This window comes from Lutjanus erythropterus, chromosome 8 (assembly GCF_056507025.1).
Source record: "Lutjanus erythropterus isolate fLutEry1 chromosome 8, fLutEry1.hap2, whole genome shotgun sequence".
In the NCBI taxonomy this organism is placed as follows: Eukaryota; Metazoa; Chordata; class Actinopteri; order Lutjaniformes; family Lutjanidae; genus Lutjanus; species Lutjanus erythropterus.
The window spans coordinates 2,132,599-2,155,786 of NC_139324.1; the positions used below are offsets into that span (position 1 = coordinate 2,132,599).

The 23,188-nt window shown below is 38.7% G+C and overlaps 1 protein-coding gene across 1 annotated transcript in view; it reads left to right on the forward strand.

Moving 5' to 3' along the window:
* The window catches only part of col5a2a (collagen, type V, alpha 2a), a 74,187-nt gene that overhangs the window by 43,930 nt on the left and 7,069 nt on the right, over positions 1–23,188 (forward strand). Inside the window, exons 15-48 of the mRNA XM_084724232.1 lie at positions 1,661–1,705; positions 1,985–2,038; positions 2,193–2,237; positions 2,836–2,889; positions 3,999–4,097; positions 4,311–4,355; positions 4,441–4,539; positions 4,649–4,702; positions 4,906–5,013; positions 6,679–6,732; positions 6,937–7,035; positions 7,149–7,202; positions 7,317–7,415; positions 7,507–7,560; positions 8,993–9,046; positions 9,136–9,189; positions 9,337–9,390; positions 10,202–10,246; positions 10,337–10,435; positions 11,909–12,016; positions 12,352–12,405; positions 12,650–12,703; positions 13,872–13,925; positions 14,039–14,092; positions 14,200–14,307; positions 14,945–14,998; positions 15,160–15,213; positions 16,102–16,263; positions 19,142–19,249; positions 19,411–19,518; positions 21,242–21,295; positions 21,376–21,483; positions 21,735–21,788; positions 21,940–22,047. Of these exons, the coding sequence (XP_084580358.1) occupies positions 1,661–1,705; positions 1,985–2,038; positions 2,193–2,237; positions 2,836–2,889; positions 3,999–4,097; positions 4,311–4,355; positions 4,441–4,539; positions 4,649–4,702; positions 4,906–5,013; positions 6,679–6,732; positions 6,937–7,035; positions 7,149–7,202; positions 7,317–7,415; positions 7,507–7,560; positions 8,993–9,046; positions 9,136–9,189; positions 9,337–9,390; positions 10,202–10,246; positions 10,337–10,435; positions 11,909–12,016; positions 12,352–12,405; positions 12,650–12,703; positions 13,872–13,925; positions 14,039–14,092; positions 14,200–14,307; positions 14,945–14,998; positions 15,160–15,213; positions 16,102–16,263; positions 19,142–19,249; positions 19,411–19,518; positions 21,242–21,295; positions 21,376–21,483; positions 21,735–21,788; positions 21,940–22,047 (2,511 nt within the window). The remainder of the gene's footprint in view (positions 1–1,660; positions 1,706–1,984; positions 2,039–2,192; positions 2,238–2,835; positions 2,890–3,998; positions 4,098–4,310; positions 4,356–4,440; positions 4,540–4,648; positions 4,703–4,905; positions 5,014–6,678; positions 6,733–6,936; positions 7,036–7,148; positions 7,203–7,316; positions 7,416–7,506; positions 7,561–8,992; positions 9,047–9,135; positions 9,190–9,336; positions 9,391–10,201; positions 10,247–10,336; positions 10,436–11,908; positions 12,017–12,351; positions 12,406–12,649; positions 12,704–13,871; positions 13,926–14,038; positions 14,093–14,199; positions 14,308–14,944; positions 14,999–15,159; positions 15,214–16,101; positions 16,264–19,141; positions 19,250–19,410; positions 19,519–21,241; positions 21,296–21,375; positions 21,484–21,734; positions 21,789–21,939; positions 22,048–23,188) is intronic.

A 23,188-nucleotide genomic window follows, 5' to 3' on the forward strand; every position in this document is an offset into this window, starting at 1 on the left:
CCCAAAAAGATGTTCAGATTTCAAACTGGGCCTTGGCATTCTTAAGTTTGGGAAAGGCTGATTTTATTGTGTGCTACTGAATCAAGATGGAACTCTGGGAACTTCAAAACACATTTTTAAAGATTTTTTTTTATCCCAAATTCCACCCACAGGCTGCACTCAGGTCCTCAGGTTCAACACTAGGACAGCGAATGTGGCCAGTTTGATTTAAATATACAATGCTGCTGGTACCAGACTTTTCCTAAAAGTGTCTATATTTGTATTTAAAATGTTTTTTGTATAAATTACACAAAAGGAAAAGAAAACGTGATCATTTCTACCTTTTTCAGTCATAGATAGTCATGCTGACCACATGGAAATTGCCACTATTGCTTTTTTTTTTTTTTAAGTGACATTAAAATACAAATAAATAATACATTTATAATTATAATAATAATAATACGTACGTAATACGTTTGTAACAGTTATTGTTTCAGTCACTATAACTCACTCAATTTTTGTGTTAAAGCTCTCAAATTTTAAAACAAAAGACCCTTACTTATTACAAATAGCAGTGTTTCCTACCTTTTTTGGTTTTATTTTTGTACTCATTTCCAGCCTCTTTCCATCAGCTGTGATTATTTTTTGTGAAGGTTCTGGGTGGAAATTTATTATCAATGTGAAAATAATGAAAATAACATTTTTATAATCCTATTAAATACATTTTACTGTTTTTCACTCTGAGTAATTCTACATTAATCTAAAATCTGAATCGTATCACTGTTGGTTATTATCCTACAGAATATTACTGCTGTGAATCCATGCAATTTACGAATTACTACACACGATGACATACATATTGATAAATAATAAATTAATTCTACAAGATTAGTAGCAGTTAGTAGTTATGTAGTAGTTATGGAATTCTGGCACTTCTAGCATTAAAACAGATCAAATGACCTCAAAAATCTGTTATTTATGATAACCTAATCAGTGCTACAGACCAGTCACTCAAAATTCTGCAAATTTAAGATTAAATTTAATGTGCATATTGTTTCACTGATGAGAGGAAAAAATTAGAGCCTGTTAAATTTGCCAAAATACCCTTATTTTGTCTCATTCATGAATTAGGCTAAATTCTATAAAAACTCATTATCTCTTTAAATACATTTATTTTTCATTTCTAAAGTATATAAAATATATATGATTTCAGTGATAGTAAGATAATACAAGGTGATGCAGAAATGGCAGTAAAAATGGTCAGGAACATTCATTTATGATTATTTTATGAACGAAGATTTATTGATAAGGCCTATTCGAATTGGGTCGCAGTGGTTTGTGGGTCTCCAGTCAAAAAGGTTGGGAAACACTGCAACAGACAAGCGAAAACACATCAATAGTGCAAAAAAAATAATAAATTTTTATTAACTAAAGGCAGGAATTATTGCCTACATAAGTAATTTAACACAACACAGAGACAGCTCTTGTTTTAACTTGTTCATATTATCTGTTACTTTAGGCTAACAGTTAATTTTGGGAACAGACAGCACAGAATTTGTTGCTCAAAATTCAGGTCTGTTCTGAATTTTTCAGTATGTCAGGTCACCTTAGACCCAACTGTACTTGCCATGTAGCAGTTCTATATTACACCTAAACAAGTGCTATTCTCTGGTTTTTCTAGGGTGCTACAGGCCCGTCTGGTCCAATGGGAGCACCTGGACCCATGGTAAGTTATTTTGTCAAATTCTCCATGGAGCTACAGTATGATTGCTTGACTCTCATAAAAGGCCTGGAGCAGCCCGTACAGATTATATAGTTTATAACGCTCATGAGCGTGCACAGACTGCAGTACACACACCATTCTGATTTAGCTGTCTGCTCTTGTCTTGAATTGAACCAAGGTTATATATCGAATGGGCTGTAAATAACCCTCTGAACTTCCCAACTTTAAACTTTTGCATTGAATGGAGGACAGCTGTAATTTATCACTGCCTGTGTGTAACAGGGTCCTGCTGGCATGCCTGGAGAGAGGGGACGTTCAGGACCCGGCGGTATAGCGGTAAGGAAAATATCACCATGCCTCAGAAACATCTGCTACCATGATGAAGTGTTTCTCTCTGTCACCAGATTTTAAAAATAACGGGTATATCTTACTGATAATTCAGTGTCATGTATTTGTATTTATTTGTAAAAGATGCGATTTTGCCTTTCAGGGTAAACGTGGTTCCCCCGGTAACATTGGGAAACCTGGTCCAATGGTGAGTCAGAATTTACTTTAGATTGTGGATTTACAGTACAGTTCTGTGACTGTCTTGCATTTACACGTATGTGAGTATCCAGTGTTTGAGCCTTATCCTGTTTGTGATCATATTCTGGACAGGAGGTTTACATGGAACATGAAAAACATAGATATTCATATCTCTGTTTACACGATCATAACAGCGTCCAGGTTTCTGATCACCTACCTGGAGATGTGTCTTGATTTCTAACATCTTGACCACTCTGTTCCGTATGTTCAGAAAACAGGATGAAGTGTTTACATGTCACAGTATCCTGGTTTCTGCAGGAGTACTCCAGGTAGCATTTTCAGGTTTCTTAAACCTGGAATAAGGCTGTATCTAGGTTCCTGAAATCAGGATTTGACATTTACATGTGCAAACATAACCAGGAAACTAGAGCGCATGTAAACTCACTCATAGTTTAACATAGACACTCATGTAAAGGTGAATTTGAATGGAAAAAAGATGCTTAAACTGTGCGTATTTCTTTCAAAATGTTTGTACATTTGGTGTGAAAGCAATAACAAATGTTTGCAATGTTCATTACTAATAATTATAACTGTTGTTGGTTTAACAGGGTCCCTTGGGTCTCAGTGGCCCACCTGGATATCCAGGAACCCCAGGAATGAAGGTAAATACAGTAAAACACCTGACAAGAAGGTACCCTTCATTTAGCTATAAGCTCATGTTAATGGGCTCTTTAATGGCTTTTTAATGCAAAGTGAATTATTTACTTATGAAAAACATCTATCATTCACTTTTAGTTGTCTTATCTGCTGTTACTATCTTCTGTCATATTACACATTACCATTATCTGATTTGTTTGTGTGCTGTAGAGTAACCTGCAATCAGTGTCACATTTGTGTATATTAACCTCATTTACTCCACCCCTATATCCAGCTATATAGACCTATTTTTGTCTGCTTTTGAGTGGGGGGGGGGGGGGTATCTTTAGGGGGAAATGCTGGGTGTATGCAGCATATATGAGGGAAACATTAGCTGAAAGCTTGGAACCTGAAAATTAATTTGATATGTGTAAAGTTTTTCTTGTCATAATTCTGCCTTAAGCACCTATTCAAGTTTTGAAAGTTGAGAGCAGCTGGTGTCAAACTCATTTTCATCCTGGGACACATCAGCTTTTTGAATGTAAGAGTAGGCCTATATAAGTGAATAGAAGGATGGTAAAAACTGAAATGTTTTAGTTCTTTTAGTTTGTGTTGCTTACAAGCAACTCCAAATACAAAAATTCTTTCAAATAAAATTATGATATTTTGCTAGGCTGTTACTGCTAACTTTACTAGCTACAACCACTTGGCTAAGTTGCCACATCTGGAAACAACCATATGATACTGAGACACTATCTAGTATATGCCTTCAGTGCCCAGATAACAACACTGGGCCGCATTCTGCGACAGTAATTAAGTGTATGGACGCTGTACCCTCTGTAACACAGTTTAGATTTGTATTCTATTCTTTGTAAGCTCTTGTGGGGCACAAAAAATGAGGAGTGGGGCTGGATTTGGCACATGTGGTTTAGAGGGTATAAGGGCTTTGAGTATTATGATGGACATATATGATGACTGTTCCCCTGCTTTATCATGTCTCATAAATCATAGGTTTGTCTTTTTACCATGTAATGCACAGATTTATTTTATGTTTGACCACTCAGGAAACAATAAAAATGGTCAAAAACTGCTCTAAAACACCACATTAACTGTACTTGGTAATTGTCTTCCACAGGGACAACCTGGCCCCACAGGAGTCCGAGGTCCTGAGGGCCCTCAGGGACAGAGAGGAGAGACTGGTCACATGGGCAGATCTGGACCAGTCGGCCTCAGGGTGAATGTCTTATTTTACTTACACATGACAGACAGCTTACGATCAATAGATAGGTATTAATGAGGCTGCTCTTGATCAGCTGTGATTGAACGCATCCTCACAGTTGAATGGAATAGTTTAGCAGGATAACAAGGTTATCACTAAGTTAAACATGTCAGCATGCCCTTCGGTGCACTGCTCTGTGATCTAACTAGAAACATTTTGTGTTCAAAGGGACCCATGGGTACAGATGGTGGTCCAGGTACCAAAGGACCAGTGGTATGTACATTTAAAGAAACATTCACTTTTTATGATGAGGAAACCAGAAGGTCACAGGGTAACTGACTGTTTTGACTCTTCTCAGGGTCATCTTGGTCCACAAGGCCAGGGCGGCCATATTGGACCCCCTGGCCCACCGGGACCTCAGGGAAGCACTGGTCAGCCTGGTATCAAAGGACAACTGGTAAACTGACTTTAAGGTTTTTCATAAATTATGGCTTTTGATTGCTGGATTCATTTAAACAGTGACAATAGCTTGGCATGCATGACGTTTTTGCATTTTTGTTTTACAGGGAGATGTTGGTGTGCCAGGATTTAAAGGAGAGGCTGGACCCAAAGGAGAACCTGTAAGCTTTTTGTTACATTTGATAGAAATAATTGAATTTAATAATGCTCTATGAGGCAAAGATTTGTATGTTGGATTGAATATGCATTCGTAGTTGAATAAAAGCAAAATTCATGTAATTTTTTAGGACATGCTATTTAAATCTATAGCAGTAGGTAAGACTTGGCTTCATTGCATTTTGTGGTTTGTGCTGAAATCCTCCAGGGTCCACCAGGCTCCCAGGGCGTGATTGGACCTCAGGGTGAAGAGGGAAAGCGAGGACCACGCGGAGACTCCGGCTCTGTCGGCCCTCCCGGTCCCGTCGGCGAGAGGGTAAGTCAGCATCCAGCCTCCAAATGTAACTTTCACCCCTCACAGAGCGGTACCATAAAGGACAGGCATCATCTCAGTACGAGAGAAAGAGGAGTCATCATTTTGGGGAAAAAAAAAATGAGGTACACAATGACTCACTCTTGCTAAATTAGTGTGTGAAATTGGCAGTTCTCCCATGTATACAGGAAATATAGTGACTCATGGAAAGTGGCAAATGATTAACATCTTTGCCCATTTCAGCCACTGTGATATAAAAATAAAAAAAATGCCTATTTTGAGACAGTAACTTATTTTTTTCAATAATAAGCAATATTTTGAGACAGTTTCTCATTATTTCATATTCCTAGTTATTATTTTCTGATAAGCCATTATTGTAAATTGAATTTTTTCCATCACACTGGAGGAAATGAGCTTCCATAGTTTCTTCTCGGTGGTCCGATTTCCTGCCACAGTCTGAAAGTTAGGTGAACGGGAGGATCTTAATTGCCCAAAGACAGGCGGGTGTTCCCTCCACGATGACCCAGTGTAGAAGATGAATGAATGGTGGTTTTCCCTGTTGTATTTGGTAAAAACATCAAGATGCATCAGGAAATTCCTTAGGAGCAGTGGTACAGGATTTCTTCATGATTTGTTGACTCCATTCCTCATGTCACTGTTGGGGAAGCTACTATGAAAGCATCACTAAGACCTAAACCTGTCCTAAACATTCCATTTGAGCTTTGCAAGGACAATATTGTACCACTATATTTTTATTGTGAAGAAGTCTGGATTTTGTATAATCTACTACTTTACTATTTATTATTTACTTAAATAGCAAATAATAAGATCTTTTAGACCTGATTTGATAGCTGTTCTGAAAAACCTCGATGTCTTTTTTACCCATCAGTTTTGTAACATCTGACTAGTGCAATCTTATCAACTAAAACAGATCAACTTGTACCTTTGAGACAGTTTGAACTGGGGGTGGGGATCTCTTGGCACCTCATGATTTGATTCCGATTCAGAGGGATACAATGCTACTATAAAAGGATTATTGACGCATCAAAATTTTAAGCTTCTAAGTTGGGGTGCCGATCAAAATTGTTACAGGTAATCATAATGTCAAGAACTGGGTTTTAAATTCCCAATTATTGACTTTCTTCACTGATTCATATTCTGTCAAGAGAGAATGGTGATGCATCTAAGAATTGATTATTGTTATCCCCTCTCCCTGTGTAAACACCCTTCATTGCCCGCCCTGGCTTTTGTTCATGCACGATACAAAAGTCAAATGTGTGCTGTTGGCTGCCTTGGCATGCTTTCAGTGTCAGGATGAAAGACAAAAGGGGTGGAGCTGGTCAAACGTGGTTAAATTTCAGTAGAGAAGAAATGGTAAATTAATTTTTTTTAAATCATTCATTTCCTTTTATGGCCCAAAATTGGTTGTAGTTTCAGTAGTCAACTACACAAAAATAGGGGGGAAAACTATTAAATTACTTAAACCATTATGCAGATATCTATGCAGTTGAACTACCAGCAAGTTACTGGAAAATGTAGTTAAGCTGCTGATCTAATTACATGTAGTTCACTACACCCCAACACTGCATCTTCTTTTACATAATTGTCACCCAACCTTTGTGTGAGAATGAACATGGTATAGAATCTAACTCATGATCTGCCTTTCAGGGATCTCCTGGTAACAGAGGATTCCCTGGTGCTGATGGGCTGCCAGGACCTAAGGTATAGTATATTTTACATACAGTGTCTCTACAATATCAACAGTACAGAGATATGATGTTGAGATATGTTTATAGCACCATTCTAGCTAATATTTGTGGTTTCTTGCCAGATGTTAGCTGAGTTTATGATGTGGGTGTTTTGTTTGGAACTCACATGTTTGAGGCAGTAAACTGAAAGAGTTCTCATCATTTCTCTTTTCTAAAGGGTGCTCAAGGAGATCGTGGAACATCTGGACCACCAGGGCCAAAAGGTTCTTTAGGAGACCCTGGCCGTACAGGAGAACCTGGTCTGCCAGGTGCAAGGGTAACACTGAAGAGCTTAGCATTCCAGTTTTACTATATCTACCATACCAGTGCACCCACTATGTTTATGTCCATATCTCCATTGCTCATATTTTTTTTATCTCTGTATCAAAGGGTCTGACTGGTACCCCTGGAGTCCAGGGAGCAGAAGGCAAGCCAGGACCACTGGTATGTTAAAGTACTCGATCACATTCACAGTTAAACACTAGAGTTTGCTGACTTTGCTTCAAGGTGATAAATTATGAATAATGACTGAGTCAAAGTGTGGTTTCCTTTGTTAAGGGTGCCCCAGGTGAAGATGGTCGTCCAGGCCCTGCAGGGTCCATTGGAAACAGAGGGCCTGCAGGAATCATGGGAGTGTCAGGGCCTAAAGGCTTCAACGTAAGGCTGCAGTGCCACTCAGTCCATCAGATCAGTCTGTTTATCTCCTGTTCTGTTTCTAATTCAGACATTTTTTTGTGTACATTGAAAGGGTGACCCAGGAAAGACAGGTGAACAAGGATCTCCAGGGGTGCCAGGTCAAAGAGTGAGTACTGTTTATGAATGTAAAATTGTGTGCTGCACTTTGTTTTGTCATCAGAATGGAAAGAAATGGGAGGAAACTTCTCTCACATAATAAACATGCAGGGGATTCAATGGCAGTCTGCCATAAAATGGAAAAAAGGAGTAAATATGTACTAGGTGGGCTTCAGCCACGTTTCCACTGCAGGAACATTCCCCAGGGACTAGGAACCTTTGGAGTAACTCAGTGTGTTTCCACTGCAGAGACCAGGGTCTAAATTAAGTTCTGTGGTTATTATTTTACCACCTCAAGAAGCCCCCCTGCTTGGGGAAGCTCTGACCTTTTCTGATTGGTTGACTACTTGCAACATTTTATTTTAGCCACCATTTTTAAAAGCTGTAGCCGCAAATCATTTTCTTTCTTGAGCAAAGGACAGATGGCCTGGTGAAAGGGTCCAGGCCCTACTGAGCATTTATGCTGAGAACAAATAAAAATGGTGACCTGCTCTGATAAAGTGAATTCATCATAACTGTAGTTACAAAAATGATGTGTAAAAATGTTTTTTTTAATACAGCAAACATATTTGCCTACTCTCTGCGGGTCTGTACACCATGGGGAAATGCAGACAACTATCGGCTGAAGGAACCTTTTAGTTCTTTGAAAAATAGTTCCTGGGTTCTGGATACTCTGGGTGGAAACAAAGCTCAAGTTGTAGCTGTGATGGCAGCTAATGAGCTACTTGATATTTTTCAACCTTACTTTCAGAAGTGATTTTTGCTAGTTTGCTAATTTTGAAGTAGCTGATGTTTGCTGTCCAAAATTAAAGCTTGTTAGCTAGCTAAGCTAGCAGCAGATACCATTATTTAGCATTAGCTACACAGCAGCTCCCCAAAGACAATCAAAAGAACTGCAGCAGATAAATTGCCAACAATCAATCAATCAATCAATCAATATGCTAGAGGGTGATCTAACAGACAGTAAATTTAATTTAAACATAATATAGAGTCACCTGTTGTTTTATATAAATAAGTGAAGAAAAGGCACATACTGTGTCATAAAAGACTGCAGGAAATAAAGCACTTGATGTTTAAAATTTCCAGAGGGAGGACCCCCAGACCCACATTTAATGGCTCCTGATGTTGAAAGAAAACCTGCGCCCTTGGATTCATAGATCTGTCAAAAGAATATAAAACATATTAGAATATTAAAAAAAACTCCACGAACCAGCAGCATGTTTTGTCTTTTCAATATGCTTCAATATGTTGCACTTACTACATTGTTTGTTTGTTGTTTGTTGTTTTCTTTTTCTTTTTATTCGATTCCACAATGATCCACAGAAATCATTCATTAGGTGGTCAAAATTTACCCAAAAACCTCCCACACCTTCAGGAAATTGCGTATCGGTCCCCACCAGATGTGTAACAGGCAGGTTTGTTAATTGTCACTTTGTCTTCAGGGACCTCCCGGAAAAGACGGAGAAGTCGGCCCCGCTGGCCCCCCTGGCCCACCTGTAAGTGTCTCATTTCTCTGTTGTTGCATTAATAGCATTTTTTTAACACTGATATCACAAATGACAGACATTACCACGTCCTCTCACAGGGTGTTGCAGGAGACAGAGGAGAACAGGGACCTCCGGGTGTAAATGGATTCCAGGTGGGTAACCGTTTGTTGTTGGTAGTACATAAGAATTTGATACAGTACATGTGAAGAGACGCAGTGATATTGAAAATGATCAGACTTCAGTCTGTGCAGATTGAAGAAGTTCTCTGATGTTCATGTTTGACTGTCTTGTGTTCTTAGGGTTTGCCTGGAAATCAAGGACCTCCTGGAGAATCTGGGAAACCAGGCGATGTGGTAAGTGCAACAAAACTTATAAAAGTTATCAGACTGGCCCAGGGGCCATTTCTGGCCCTCTCTTCCCCTTCATCACGACATCATGTCAAAGATTGAATATAATCCCGCCTGCAAAAGTATTTTATTTCATTATTTTTTTGTAGTTATTTCACACCAATTTAAACTACTCTTCAATTGAATACATTTGAAATAAAACACAATTCTATTAAAACTGTATTGTATTTCTGTATTTCTGAAGGACTATATGTTGCAATTCGCTGATATTCTATGTCCTGAAAAGAATACCTTGTTCAACAATATTTTTTTTTATCAGCAAACACAGTGGCAGAGCAGATTAGCAACTTATCACCTGACAGTTATGATCAGTTACATTATAAAGCAAGAGTTTTTACAACGTACTGTGTGGCATTTGATGAAACAATGTCCAAGGCACGGCTAACTAATGTATGTCAATTATATAGAATCTGATGTTTGCATTTTTTTGTTTAGCATGGTTAAAAATATGTTGGCAATGGAAACAAAAAATAACATTTTCAGAAATATTACGCTCTTGCGGTACTTGAAAGTTGATGTGGCCCCCACTATGAGATCACTATACTATCAGTGGCCCCAAACCAATTTGAGCTTGAGCCCCAGGCCAAAAGCGACATTGGTCCAAATTCTCCTCGACTGAAGCACATTCCTCTCAACTAACTGTCACTATTGTTGCATTCTTTCTGTAAATCATGTGACTTGTCATAATAAGAGCTTGATAGTGATCAGGATTCAGTTGTGACTCAGCATAAATTAAACCACTGTTTGTGTCCTTCAGGGTATTCCTGGAGAACTCGGTTCTGTGGGACAGATTGGACCAAGGGTAGGTGAATTTCACGGTTTTTAATTATTTAGGCGGCCTATAAAGTTTAATACCGGCGTCAGACTGACATGGATGCTTTTTCTTCTCCAGGGAGAGCGAGGAATTCCCGGAGAGAGAGGAGAGCTGGGTCCAAATGGTCTGCAGGGACCTAAGGGTATCCCTGGTGCACCTGGTCCGGATGGGCCAAAGGTACGATGCAGAGGAATCACCTGCATGATTATTTGAAGTGGAGTTGTATGAGGTACAGTAGTCAGTGTATTACGTACAGTGGATGATAGTTGGCACACCCCCAGTTTGGAGAAGCAGCAGGAGTACCAGTGTCGGAAGTCATGCAAAGTACTGCTGTGGGCAGGGTCAACACAAAAACATATTTTAGACACCTAAAATAATCAATGACACATTGACACATGCAGTGTATGATATATGTAGAATATTTTCACTGCTTTACTTTGCCTTTCAGACATTTCCAACTGAAAACTGCTGTTATTTAAGTTGAATATTGCTGTCTTGCTCAACCAAAATCTATTCACAAAACCTAACTCACAGAACACAGGAGTTGCTGATCTACCACTGCCTTGATTGGTTAGTTTGTGTTGTTATGTGACTTAGGTGAATCCTAAATAACTACAACAGTGGTTTTCAAACTTGGGTACAGGGACAACAGGGGTCCTTGAGTGGGTTGTGGGGGATCCGCAGCAAAAAAAGGAAGTTGTAACAACAAGGGAAGAAATGGAGTTAGCCGTTTTGATTGATAGTGATCCCACTTGGATCTGTGGTCTAATATGCATCTATTGATGGGGTCCTTGACATGAAAAGATTTGGGAACCCCTGGTTTAAAACACAGAAGTCACACAAGAACACAAACAAACTAACTGATAAGGGCAGCGGATGACCGGCAACTCTCATGTTCTTTGAAGTAAAATTACTGATTTCACCAATGGAGTTTGGTTGGTTTGGAGACAGTAATATTCAGCTTATGTAACAGTGGTTTCTGATCCGAACAGGTTCTCTGTTCTCTGCAAGGTAAACTGGTGAAAATATTTTAAACATAGTGTACACTTAAACTTACAAAGCAGTACATCCCTGGTACTCCTGCTGCTTCTCCAAACTGTAGGTAATACACTGGCTATGGATATGTGCCTCATACAACCCGACTTCAAATAATCTGAACTATCCCTTTAAAGACCTGGGTTTATATTTGAAACTATAAAGAGATATTATCAAATTATATGACCCAATGGTTATTTGCATTGTAATGTAATGTAGTGGTGTTTGGTGTTGAAGTGACAGAAAGCTTGTTCTCACACTGTTATCACAACAGTGTTATACCAGCATACACATAGATGGAGTTCTGAAGAAAATGAAAAGAAGAAGATGCAAAAGTTTGTAAAAGAAATTTAGGGTCTATGGCACTTTCTGCTATAGACTGAGATCACAGAAGTGCACCGCAGAGCACCACAGTCTTGCAGTCTCTGCCAGTAGCAATCAAACTATAAAACTCTTCCCCTCTGCAATATTACGTTTTTCAACATGATGTGTACCTTTACTTTTCAATATCATGTTGTATTACTCTTCACTGCAATTTTTGAGAAAAGTCTTTTCTTTTCTTTTCTTAATACATATTTAATGTTTGTATATAACCTTGGTGTTTTGTCACTGCAGGGTAGCCCTGGTCCCCCTGGTGCACTGGGTGATGTGGGTCCTCCAGGCCTTCAGGGAATGCCAGGAGAGAGGGGTATCTCTGGCCCTCCTGGGCCTAAGGGTGACAGAGTAAGTCCATAATTTTCTTTTTTAATGTAATAAATTTGTACATATAATAATATTTTACAGTACACAAAAAATAATACAACAGTTAAACAAATGTACTTGACTAAAAATGGGTTTATTTATGGATGATTGCAAAATGAATTTGTTTAGGGGAAATGTGCTCTAATAATCTACGGAAAATAGATCTTGCAGTCAGTTTAAGTTGTCAATCAAATGCATGTCTGATTTCAGACTGTCAGTACAGAGTATGTTCCCAACTTGAGTGCTGATGTCTGCCAGTGACACTAAATAAAGGAGCCTTACACATTTTAACTTTAATATTGTTGTCTTTTGTGTAGGGCACAGTTGGTGAGAAAGGATCAGAAGGTACAGCTGGAAATGATGGTGCAAGAGTAAGTAAAACACCTTTCAGTCACTGCAAACACTTTCTGACTCAGTCAAAAAACGAACAAGGAAGTCAAACTGACACTTCAGAGACAGAAAAATAAAGTGTTGATGTATGTGATGTATGTGTAATGCAAATCCAAGACTTGTCAAAGCTTGTTCAAGAAGAAATGTGTCCACTGTCTCGACTGCATAGGTTACTGTTACAGTGATGAGCGCAGATCCCCAACAGGATTTATTTTCTGTTCACAGGGAGCCCCAGGTCCTGTTGGCCCGCTAGGACCTGCAGGACCCAGTGGTGAGAAGGTACAGTCTTTTTTGGTTTTTTTTCAACACACACTAAGAGGCTGTTGTTAATGACAGTGATTCAAGGTTATGACAAGTTCTGCTTTAGGGAAACTTCAGCTCCCATGATGCCCAGTATGCTGGTGATCCTTCTGCTTCTTATTTTAAGAATGCATCTGAAAGCGTTGTCCACGTAGTGAAGGACAATCTACTATGGAGTCATAACAGTGCCATTAAAGGAGAATATATTTGTAAAAGACTAAGAAAATAAATATGGAATAATACAGAAAAATCAATGAAAGAGTATATTAAGGCATCAAAATGTTATGAAATTACTATACAGCCAAGTGTAATATCCAAATCACAGAAGCTGCAGTTGTTTAATAATGGAAAAATGTGTCACAAATTAGCACTGTGATGAAGTACTGAAGTGCCATGGAGTTACCCTGGCCTACATGTAAGATGCTTGTTCTCCACATGTAATAAAAAATGTTTATTTGGTACAGACTACGATCTGACCCTGATGGCCTGATACTGCAGTTTTGGTGCAGATGCTGCAACCCATATTAGAAAAAAACAAACAAACAAACTTAAATATGGATATAAGCTTTAGTTCAGACCAAGAAAAATGTCACATCATTGTGATTTTAGTTTTTATTTATTTTTTTCTCTGAAAATTAAGATCATAATATGTCAAAATAATTGCAGTATGATTGCAGCCTGAGAATAAATAAATGTAGAAATGTGGACAAATAACAAATATGAAAGAATAATTTTAAGCATTTTCATTTTTTTTACATCTACATTTTTATATCTTTATTATCTATATTTCTGTATATATTTATTTATATACTTTTAAAAAGATATTTTTGTATATAAATTATTCTGTGTTTTTATTTGTATATTTTTTTAATATGTCATATATTTATTTTCTATGTCAACTTTGTTTTTCTACTTTATTTTTCCTCATTGTTTTCCCTTTTGCTTTTGCTGTTGCTTTATGGACCAAGCTGTCAATCACTTAGCTCAGGGCGGGCCTTCCTGTCCAGGCTGAGTTTTCATTTCCTGCACACACTTGAATCCTGGCAGGATTGCCTCAGCAAACACAAGAATACCAGTTTTACAGGACAGCACAGGCTCATTGAAGGTTGAAGAAATTATTGACAGGAAACTTGTGACATCTTTGCAGGGAGAACCTGGACCCAAGGGACCATATGGACCCCCAGGATCCAGAGGAGTGCCTGTGAGTGACCTGTTCAGTGTTTTCAGCTGATTCATGAAGTATATTTAGAACACAGTAGTGATGAGTCTACATTATTAGCGTGCTTCAGTATAATAACTGACCTCTTTTGACAGGGATCAAGAGGTGACCCTGGCCCAATCGGTCCTGTTGGATTTGCTGGACCTCCTGTAAGTACTCATTCTTTGTCTTAATTATGTCTCTGTGATGCTCCAAGTGTGAAAGTGATGACAGGTAGTTTTCATGTATTATTCATAATATTACCAACACTTTACAGGGTCCTGATGGCCAACCTGGAGTCAAGGGAGAAGTTGGTGAGCCAGGCCAGAAAGGAGATGCTGGATCCCCAGGACCTCAGGGCTTGGCTGGTGCTCACGGACCTCCTGTGAGTTGTGCTCAATGAGTTATACTCAATACACAATGTTCCTGAGAAATTAATTCAAAAGTAATTGTAGGCTACAACTTGGTGTTCTACACCATGCAATCAGTTGTCTCTGTACTTTTAATCAGATCCAATTAGAGCTTCAACAGTTAGTCAGCCAATTGATTAGTTGCACTATTAAATGAATTGTCAACTATTGATAACTGATAACTGATTAATTGTTTTGAGTCATTATTTAAGAAAAAAACATTCAAATTCTCTGATTCCTTTTTTCTGAAATGTGAATATTTTCTGGTTTTATACTTTATGACAGTAAACTGAATGTCCTTGGATTGGGGACAAAACAAGACATTTGAGGACGTCACCTTGGACAATGATCAACATTTTTCACCATTTTCTGACATTTTATGGACCAAGCAACTAATCGATTAATTGAGAAAATGATCAACAGATTAATAGATAATGAAAATAACTGTTAGTTGCAGCTAATAATTGCAGCTACAGTTTGTTAGGTTTAATGCCTGCAAACCCATTTATTATGTGTGTTCTGTATATCTTCAAAGTTCCTGGAAAGGGTTACCTTTTACTTCATACAAACACTGTTCATAAATGCCGTTCTAATAAAATTTGTTTTTTTTAGGGGCCAATTGGTGTTGCTGGACTGAAGGGTGGAAGAGGAACACAGGGCGCACCTGTAAGATCATTTTATAACTTTAAAAGTCAAATGATAAGGTTTTCATGAACCCAGGAAGCTGTATCACTACTGACGCAATCCATCTTCTGCAGAGTTGTATATTCTGTCATGCCACTTTGTGGAGCAGAATTTGAGGACTTTGTGTCATTGTTTGCTTCCAGGGCCCCACTGGTTTCCCTGGATCTGCAGGCAGAGTTGGACCACCAGGCCCAACTGTAAGTACTCCCCCTCAGTTTGTATTAAAACACAGTTAGAGTAAAAACAGCGCATGACTTTAAGGGTCACCAGTGTCAAACAAACTTGTGACCAAAATCTCCTGATAGAACAGTGAAGATTCACACCTGTTTTCCTGTTTAACTCAGTGCTACTCAACTGCTGTATTGTTTGTGAAGCCAACCTAATCGTGACTAACACAGAAATCTAAAAATCTATCTCGATAGTAAAATGATAGATATATAGATAACTTTTGAATGGAAAGGATGACAAAGGGTTGTGAACATTGTCTTCAGTATCGTTCATTGGGTGGGGAAAGGTTACATCTGACAGTTTCTTTTACTTTCCAAAACAAACAATCCAACATTCACGGACACTTTAGACAGCAGGTGTGCAGAAGTGTGAAAGGAGCCTTCTTACAGAAACTCATTGTCCCATCAAAAATTAAGTTTTCAAGGATGGTAAAGATACCATCTTCCTTTTACAGAAGCCATTCCAGACTCTGTGTCTCATTCTATCTTGTATCTTATCTTAACTTAAAGGACCTAACAGCAGTGGTGCTGCTATTTGACGCAGTTATTTTGAATGTGGGACCAGGTCTATGCCATCTGAGGAAATTCTTCAGTTCTATAATAGTTCATTTCCTATCCTAGGATAAGATGAGAATTTTTTTCTAAATTAAGCCAGGAATCATGTTTCTGTAAAACCAAAACCTCAAATCTCATCCTAAACTAAGATAAAACAGTGACATTTCTGTATTGAGGCCCCTGGTCTTAGCACTTTGTGTGGTAGGACAGTGTGTTGTATAGAATAGTTCATTTGAAACATGCTGAAACTTTAATGCTGCACAACTGCATACTTATACCTCATGACACCTTCATTCCTGCTAGGGTCCAGTTGGAGAACCTGGACCAATTGGGCCTCCTGGAAAAGAGGGTCCTGGTGGTCTTCGTGGAGACCACGGACCCCCTGGAAAACAAGGAGAGCGAGGGCCAGCAGGACCACCCGGCAGCCCAGGAGACAAAGGGGACTCTGGAGAGGACGGACCCACGGTAAACTGATGTCACTGTTATGACCTTACGTTGGACCACAAACCACATACTGAACTATAATCAAACAGTATGTGCAGTAAAATTGCTAAAATTGCAATTTGTTTTTCAGTAGCAAAAGTTGAATTCATGAAACCATATTGCTGTGCAGCTGTTGTGGTAAAACAACATAAAAGAACAATGTTATAATGAAAACAGGAGAAAGTGCTTCAGTTAAACTTATATTGCTTTCTTTATTGTTCCCAGCTCACTTTTGTAATTTAGGTGCCTGATCACAGCTATTGGGTCCATTGACTCCTCTCAAGCACAGATTGATTTAAAATAAGTTGCATGGTTGTTGGCCAGCCAGACATATTACATCAAATTGAGTTACACAGGCGTCTCCCTCACTATTTCATTTAAAGCTGTGTTCAAAATCACATACTTATTCTTTTTATTCTGAGTATGTACTACAGCTGCCCTTTCAAAGTATGTACTGTTGCAAGCAGCACGCATACTACAGACCTTTCTACAGACCTTGTATTATCCATAACTCTAATTAAGGTCCCATTCCAGTTAGTGTAGCAGAGCCTTTCCAGTGAGTCAAATATGCACAATAACAAGGGTGAAACCAGTCAGACACTAAGGGGGGGATCCATTTGGCAGGGCTGTTAGGGACAGCACTGAAAATGAAGGATGTCCTGTTGTAAAAATAAAATAAAGGCCAAAAAGTGGCAGTGGAGAAACTTATCATTACAAAAATGTAGGGGTCACTTGTGTTTGTTCCATCTTTGTTCTATTTATTTGTGAAGTCTGGAACAGTTGAAAGTAGAATTTGCAACAGTTGATGAAAAAAGTTAATGTCGAGCCCTGGTTAGTGACTTAAGAAAACAACAACAACAACAACAAAAAATCAATGTACAACAAAGTACAGGCTGTTAAGGTTCTAATTTGACAACGGTTAAATTGTGTTTTTACTGTTTTGAGTTATATTTTTGCTGTTCAGCTACAGCTCTTCTCTCTACACTGTCACTCAGTATCTTACTAGCAATGTATGCTGTCCTGCCTGTCAGGGTTGCAGGCATGCGTTCTGATTGGCTAAGTCCATGGGTGCAACCAAGCATGCAGTTGGGAGAGAAGGGTCACATACTAGTGAAATAAATTGAAAATGAATAGGAACTAACAAGATGCAGATCTGTTGAGAGGTTAATAAAATGCGGATATATTTAACATACAGTATTTTTACTTTATACTGGGGACACAGATTGGTATCCTTAATTAGTATCATTGCTAAAACCTGTGTTTACCTACTATTTCATGTCAAAATGGCTGCTGTGAAGGTCAGTTGGGACATACATCTGTCATTGTCTGTAGCGTGAAATTTAAAGTCAAAATAAAAAGTATGGGATTTAGAATGCTGTTAACGAAATGTCATCTGTCTGTACTTTCTTGGTGACTTAGTTGATGTGTTGCATCTTTTCGCTGCTCAAAGAATTGTGGGTCAGAATGCCTAGAGATGCATGCTGTCTTGCATACCGCAAAAAGCAACCGGATGCAGTAGGACATCCTGGTATTTTTGGCATACTGTATTTGACATATTGAGACATACTACATATTTTAGATGAAGTATGTAGAAGTTGCTTTACTGTTGCTTTACAGAAATATTAGTCAACTGCAAATAAAACTACTGATGTTAAAAAAAAGTTAAAATACAAACTATTAGGTGAGACTTTACAATACTGCTCCACTAATGTACTTATTAATGATTCATTAATGCACAGATCATCATAAGTTAATGAATGACTCATGAACAACTAAGACACACACATCAGCTTCCAGCTCTCCACAATCTGAATGTCACTGTAGCAGCATTTATTTATTAATGCCTTGCTGTTCATGGGACTGGTTGAGGCTTGTGGTCCAGGATTCAACCCTGCAGCAGGCCAGCAGACCTCAGACATGACTGTGGATGTGTGGCCTGTCAGGCAGTACCAACAACCATAACCACATACACACTTAATAACTGGTTAATAGTCATGTGCCTCACCAAGTTAAATCATAACATAATGATGTCTTCACAAATCATATCTAGTGATTCAATAAAAACAGATGCTGATCATGATAGCAACAAAAATATGGTTATGTAGTAACTGACACATGAATTAACAGTATAATGAATACTAAATGTTTATTGGGAATACATACATGCTGACATATGTAATTAATAGTAATTCATATATGACTCAGTTAATCATATAGATTCTTTATTAGTTGCTGATACAGTGAATAGTAATGCATATCTTAGTTCTTTATGAGTCATACTTTAACTCATGGTGATCAGTGCATTAGTTAAGCATTAATTAATGTATATCAGTGGACCAGAAATGTAAAGTGTTACCAAGTATTCTTCTCAAACACAACTGGGACTATTAGTCACCTTTATCTGTTGATGCTTAATGCATCCATTCAATCCAAATCTGCAAACCTTCAGTCTTTATTACTCCCAACTAATCAACTGCTAATGAACTCCTGAGCTGCTCTGCTCAGTGCTCACGCTCACTTCACTTCTCCAGACCTGCGCCTGCTGCAGAGCTCTTTTTTTTCATCTGTATGTCATGGTTTTCTCTGGTCCATTTGCAATTTGATAGCCTTACTGGTGACAAAAATGCAGATGAAATGTTTGGATATTAGTTCAAATTGTAGGCTTGCTCAGTTGTTAATGATGATTTCAAAAGTAGTAAGTGAGTAGATTACATAATGTAATGCTTAATTAAGTAAGATAAAATTACAGACTTGAAAAAAATACTCATGAAAGAATAAGTACACCCCCTGAAAAGACTTAATTACAGTAATGGGAGTAGTTGTGATATTCATTTCCTGTGTGTGGTGTTGTTGGATTTAGGGTCCTGATGGTCCTCCAGGCCCAGCTGGAACTACAGGACAGAGAGGCATTGTGGGTCTTCCTGGTCAGAGGGGAGAGCGCGGGATGCCAGGCCTTCCAGGACCTGCGGTCTGTATCATTAATATCAGCCTGAGAGTTTGAAACTGAATCACATTAAACCTGTAACTTCTTTAATCAGTAAGTTTGTTTCACTGCTTCGACACTGTCGATCGTTGATGGTCCTTTAGTGCTGCATTGTGAGTTGCCTGTTTCCTTTTTTTTTCTTTTAGGGTCCACCAGGAAAACAGGGGTCCGCAGGACAACCTGGAGATAAAGGCCCGCCAGGTCCTGTCGGTGTTCCTGGTGCTAACGGACCTCGTGGTGATCCTGGTCCTGATGTAAGTACAATTTCTATATTGTTTGTAGTTCTTTAATGGGACAGTTCATCCCCAAAATCAAAAATACATATTTTTCCAGTCTCATGTTGAAACTATTTTCTTTTTTTCTGAACGCCCACCAACCTTATCACTGCACAAGGAAGCATGGGTGAGAGGTTACAGCTCAGCTGAGGAGGATGCCATCATTATTTTTTTTATTACTACACTGCCTGGCCAAAAAAAAGTCACACACTCCAATTTTTCGTTGGACCGCTCTTAGCTTTGATTATGGCACACATTCACCATGGCATCATTTCAATAAGCTTGTGCAATGTCACAACATTTATTCTGTCCAGAGTTGCATTAGTTCTTCACCAGGATCTTGTATTGATGATGGGAGAGTCAGACCGCTGTGTAAAGTCTTCTTCAGCACATCCCAAAGATTCTCAGTGGGGTTAAGGTCTGGACTCTGTGGTGTGAAAATGATGTCTCCTGCTCCCTGAACCACTCTTTCACTATCTGAGCTCCATGAATCCTGACATTATCATCTTGGAATATGTTCGTGTCATCAGGGAAGAAAAAAATCCATTGATGTAAAAACCTGTTCATTCAGTATATTCAGGTAGTGAGCTGACCTCAGTTTTTGGACACATAACGTCTCTGAACCTCGACCTGAGCAACTGAAGCAACCCCAGATCATAACACTGTCCCCACAGGCTTGTACTGTAGGCACTAGGCATGATGGGAGCATCACTTCATCTGCCTCTCTTCTTACCCTGATGCCCCCATCACTCTGGAACAGGGTAAATCTGGACTCATCAGACCACATGAACTTTTTCCATTGATCCACAGTCCTACGCAGCTGTTTAGTCCCAATCCCTTGAGTTCTCTTCTCATTGTGTGGAAATGTTCTTACTTTCACTATTAAACATAGCTGTGAGTTCTACTGTTGATTTTTTTCTGATTTGATTTCACCAAACCTTTAATTGATCTCTGATCATGATATTCAAGATTTTTTTCCGACCACTTTTCTTCCTTGAGGATGATGCTTCACCACTCTACTTCCAGGTTTTATTAATGTGTTGGACAGTTCTTAACTCAGTTTTAATAGTTTCATCAATCTCCTCAGTTGTTTTCTTTGCTTGATGCAGGTCAATAATTTGACCCTTTTGAAACAGAATAACATCTTTTCCACGACCACAGGAAATGTCTTCTGACATGGTTGTTTAAGAAATGAGAAGCTGCTCACTGCATCAGTTAAATAACTTTTACCAGCTGAAACATATTAATCACTGCAGGAATTATCCAATGGAAGGCTCTTAACTATTTGCTTAGTTAAATCCAGGTGGTGACTTTTTTTGGCCTGGCAGTATATTAGCATCTTTATTATAATATTAGTAATAATTATTGTTGTTGTTGTACTGTTCAGTTTTTCAAATATAATTTTTGGTACTTTAAGCACCACAAACCGAGTACCATCTTGTCCTGTTGTATTCATAAATAGCACACACACACACACACATATATATATATATATATATATATATATATATATATATATATGTTTTTGATTTTGGGGTTGGGGATTCAACCTACTTAACATACCTTTTATGGCTCCAATTCACTATTTGGTCTTCAGTGCTAATTTTTGAACACTAGAGTCTTGCATATTTCTCCTTTAAAGATATTGTTCAAGTGTGTCTCCACTGTTTACAGTTCTTAATGTTCTCTTTGTGGTCCTCAGGGCCCTGCAGGATCTGACGGCCCACCAGGCAAAGACGGTCTTCTTGGACAGAGGGTGAGAGACAAAGACAATGAACACTTGACCTATGTGTTGTTTTACATGTTGAAAGTGACTGACGGGTGTTACTTTTCTAGGGAGACAGAGGAGACCCTGGCCCAGAGGGTTTGGTTGGTCCTCAGGGACTTCCTGGCCCTCCAGGTCCTGTTGGTGCTCCGGGTGGTGCTGGAAGGAGAGGAGACGCTGTGAGTGGACATTTTTAATCACTGTTCTATGTGTCTGTCAGTCCATCAGCAGGGTGCAAGCCTGTGCTGACAGATTCTCACATGAACATATGATTTGATTTAAAGCCAGAGGGCATATCAGAGCGTGAGTGGAGTTAATATTAGATGAGAGCAACGATGTGTTTGGGTGTAACAAGAAGTTGGAGAGTTTTGCAGTGCTGGCAGAGGTCTGTATTCCCTGAGGGCCCTCTGACGATTTGACCTATTTTCAGGGATCAAGAGGACCTGTTGGCCCGCCTGGCTCAGCTGGAAAGAGAGGATTAGTGGTGAGTCTCCTTATACAGTCCACTGACACAGTTTAGATTTTTGCAGCTCACTTTTTCTGATAGATTTAGTCAAACATTACAGCTGATATAAGCCCAGAACCACAATCTCAGCTCCAGTTCTCATGAAATGTGTTAAATCGCTCTAATTCAGGGACCCCAAGGACCAAGAGGAGATAAGGGTGACCTGGGTGATCATGGAGAGAGAGGACAGAAGGGACATCGAGGATTCACTGGTTTGCAGGGTCTCCCTGGACCTCCAGTAAGTCAAAGTGGTGTTCAGTAATCCAATCAGTCCTTTAAGCCCAGTGAGTAATACACTCTGTTTTACTATATTATTCAAATTCACTTTGGCCAACACTGTTCTAAAAGTGCAAATAGGAAAAGCATTCACATAAGTATTAATGTTTTCTAGTTCTTTTCAAGGTGGAATGTGTTTTATATTTACTGAAATAAATCATAAAATGACCACAATATGTCAACAGAGATTAAGGAAACATGCTTATTTCTATTCTGACACAAAATTTGTGTTGTTGTGTGTCTGTTTTACACTAATTAGAGTTCAAATTTATGCCGAATGTTCCGACAAACAAGTTGGTGTCGTTTATGAGTCATGAGAGATCATTAATAAACTCTCAGAAGGTGTAGATGTTTATAATGGTTAAATTCAGCAATATTTTAATGGAGTTTGGCAGGCAGGGAGGCAGGCAGCCACTTAACTCAAAGTCCAGAGTGTGTATTTTCAGAGCTGTGGGCTTTTGTTTGCAGGATAACAGACTTAGCTTTACATTGACAGACTAGTGACAGTTATAAACAGCTGATCAACTCACAGTGGAGGACTCGTCGTAGCTTGTTATTGTCAGTGTACAATGTTAGACTCGTCTTGCACTCCTGCAAAGTTCCTGCAGCCAGCATGAACTTCAGTCTATGGAGGAGGGGGTGGAGGGAAACAATTTGCTTCAATCATAGACGGTATGTTAAACAGGATTTCAGCTCATTAAAAACACTGTCTACGGTTCCAACTTGCTATTTGGACTGCAGTGCTTTTTGGACACACAATTGTTACACATTGCTCCTTTAACCTGGTCACAAAACATTTTGGGACATGCATTATCTCTCCTCCAAACTGGAAAAAAGGGTTTGTGTCATTCTCAAAACTGGTCTTTTCGTTTTGATAAATAGAAGAGAAAACACATTATGTTAGTGTTGTGCCAAATTTCATTTTTTTACATTCTTAGCTACTATTAAAATTTTTTGCACAAAGCTTCAATTGTTGTCAAATTTTAAGTCATCACCCTAAAAAATCCTCTAACAAAATCCCCAATATGATTAAAGTGATTCATGTCCTTTAAAAAAAATCAACTTTCTTTAATGAATATCATCTTCTGTTTTGTCAACATAAG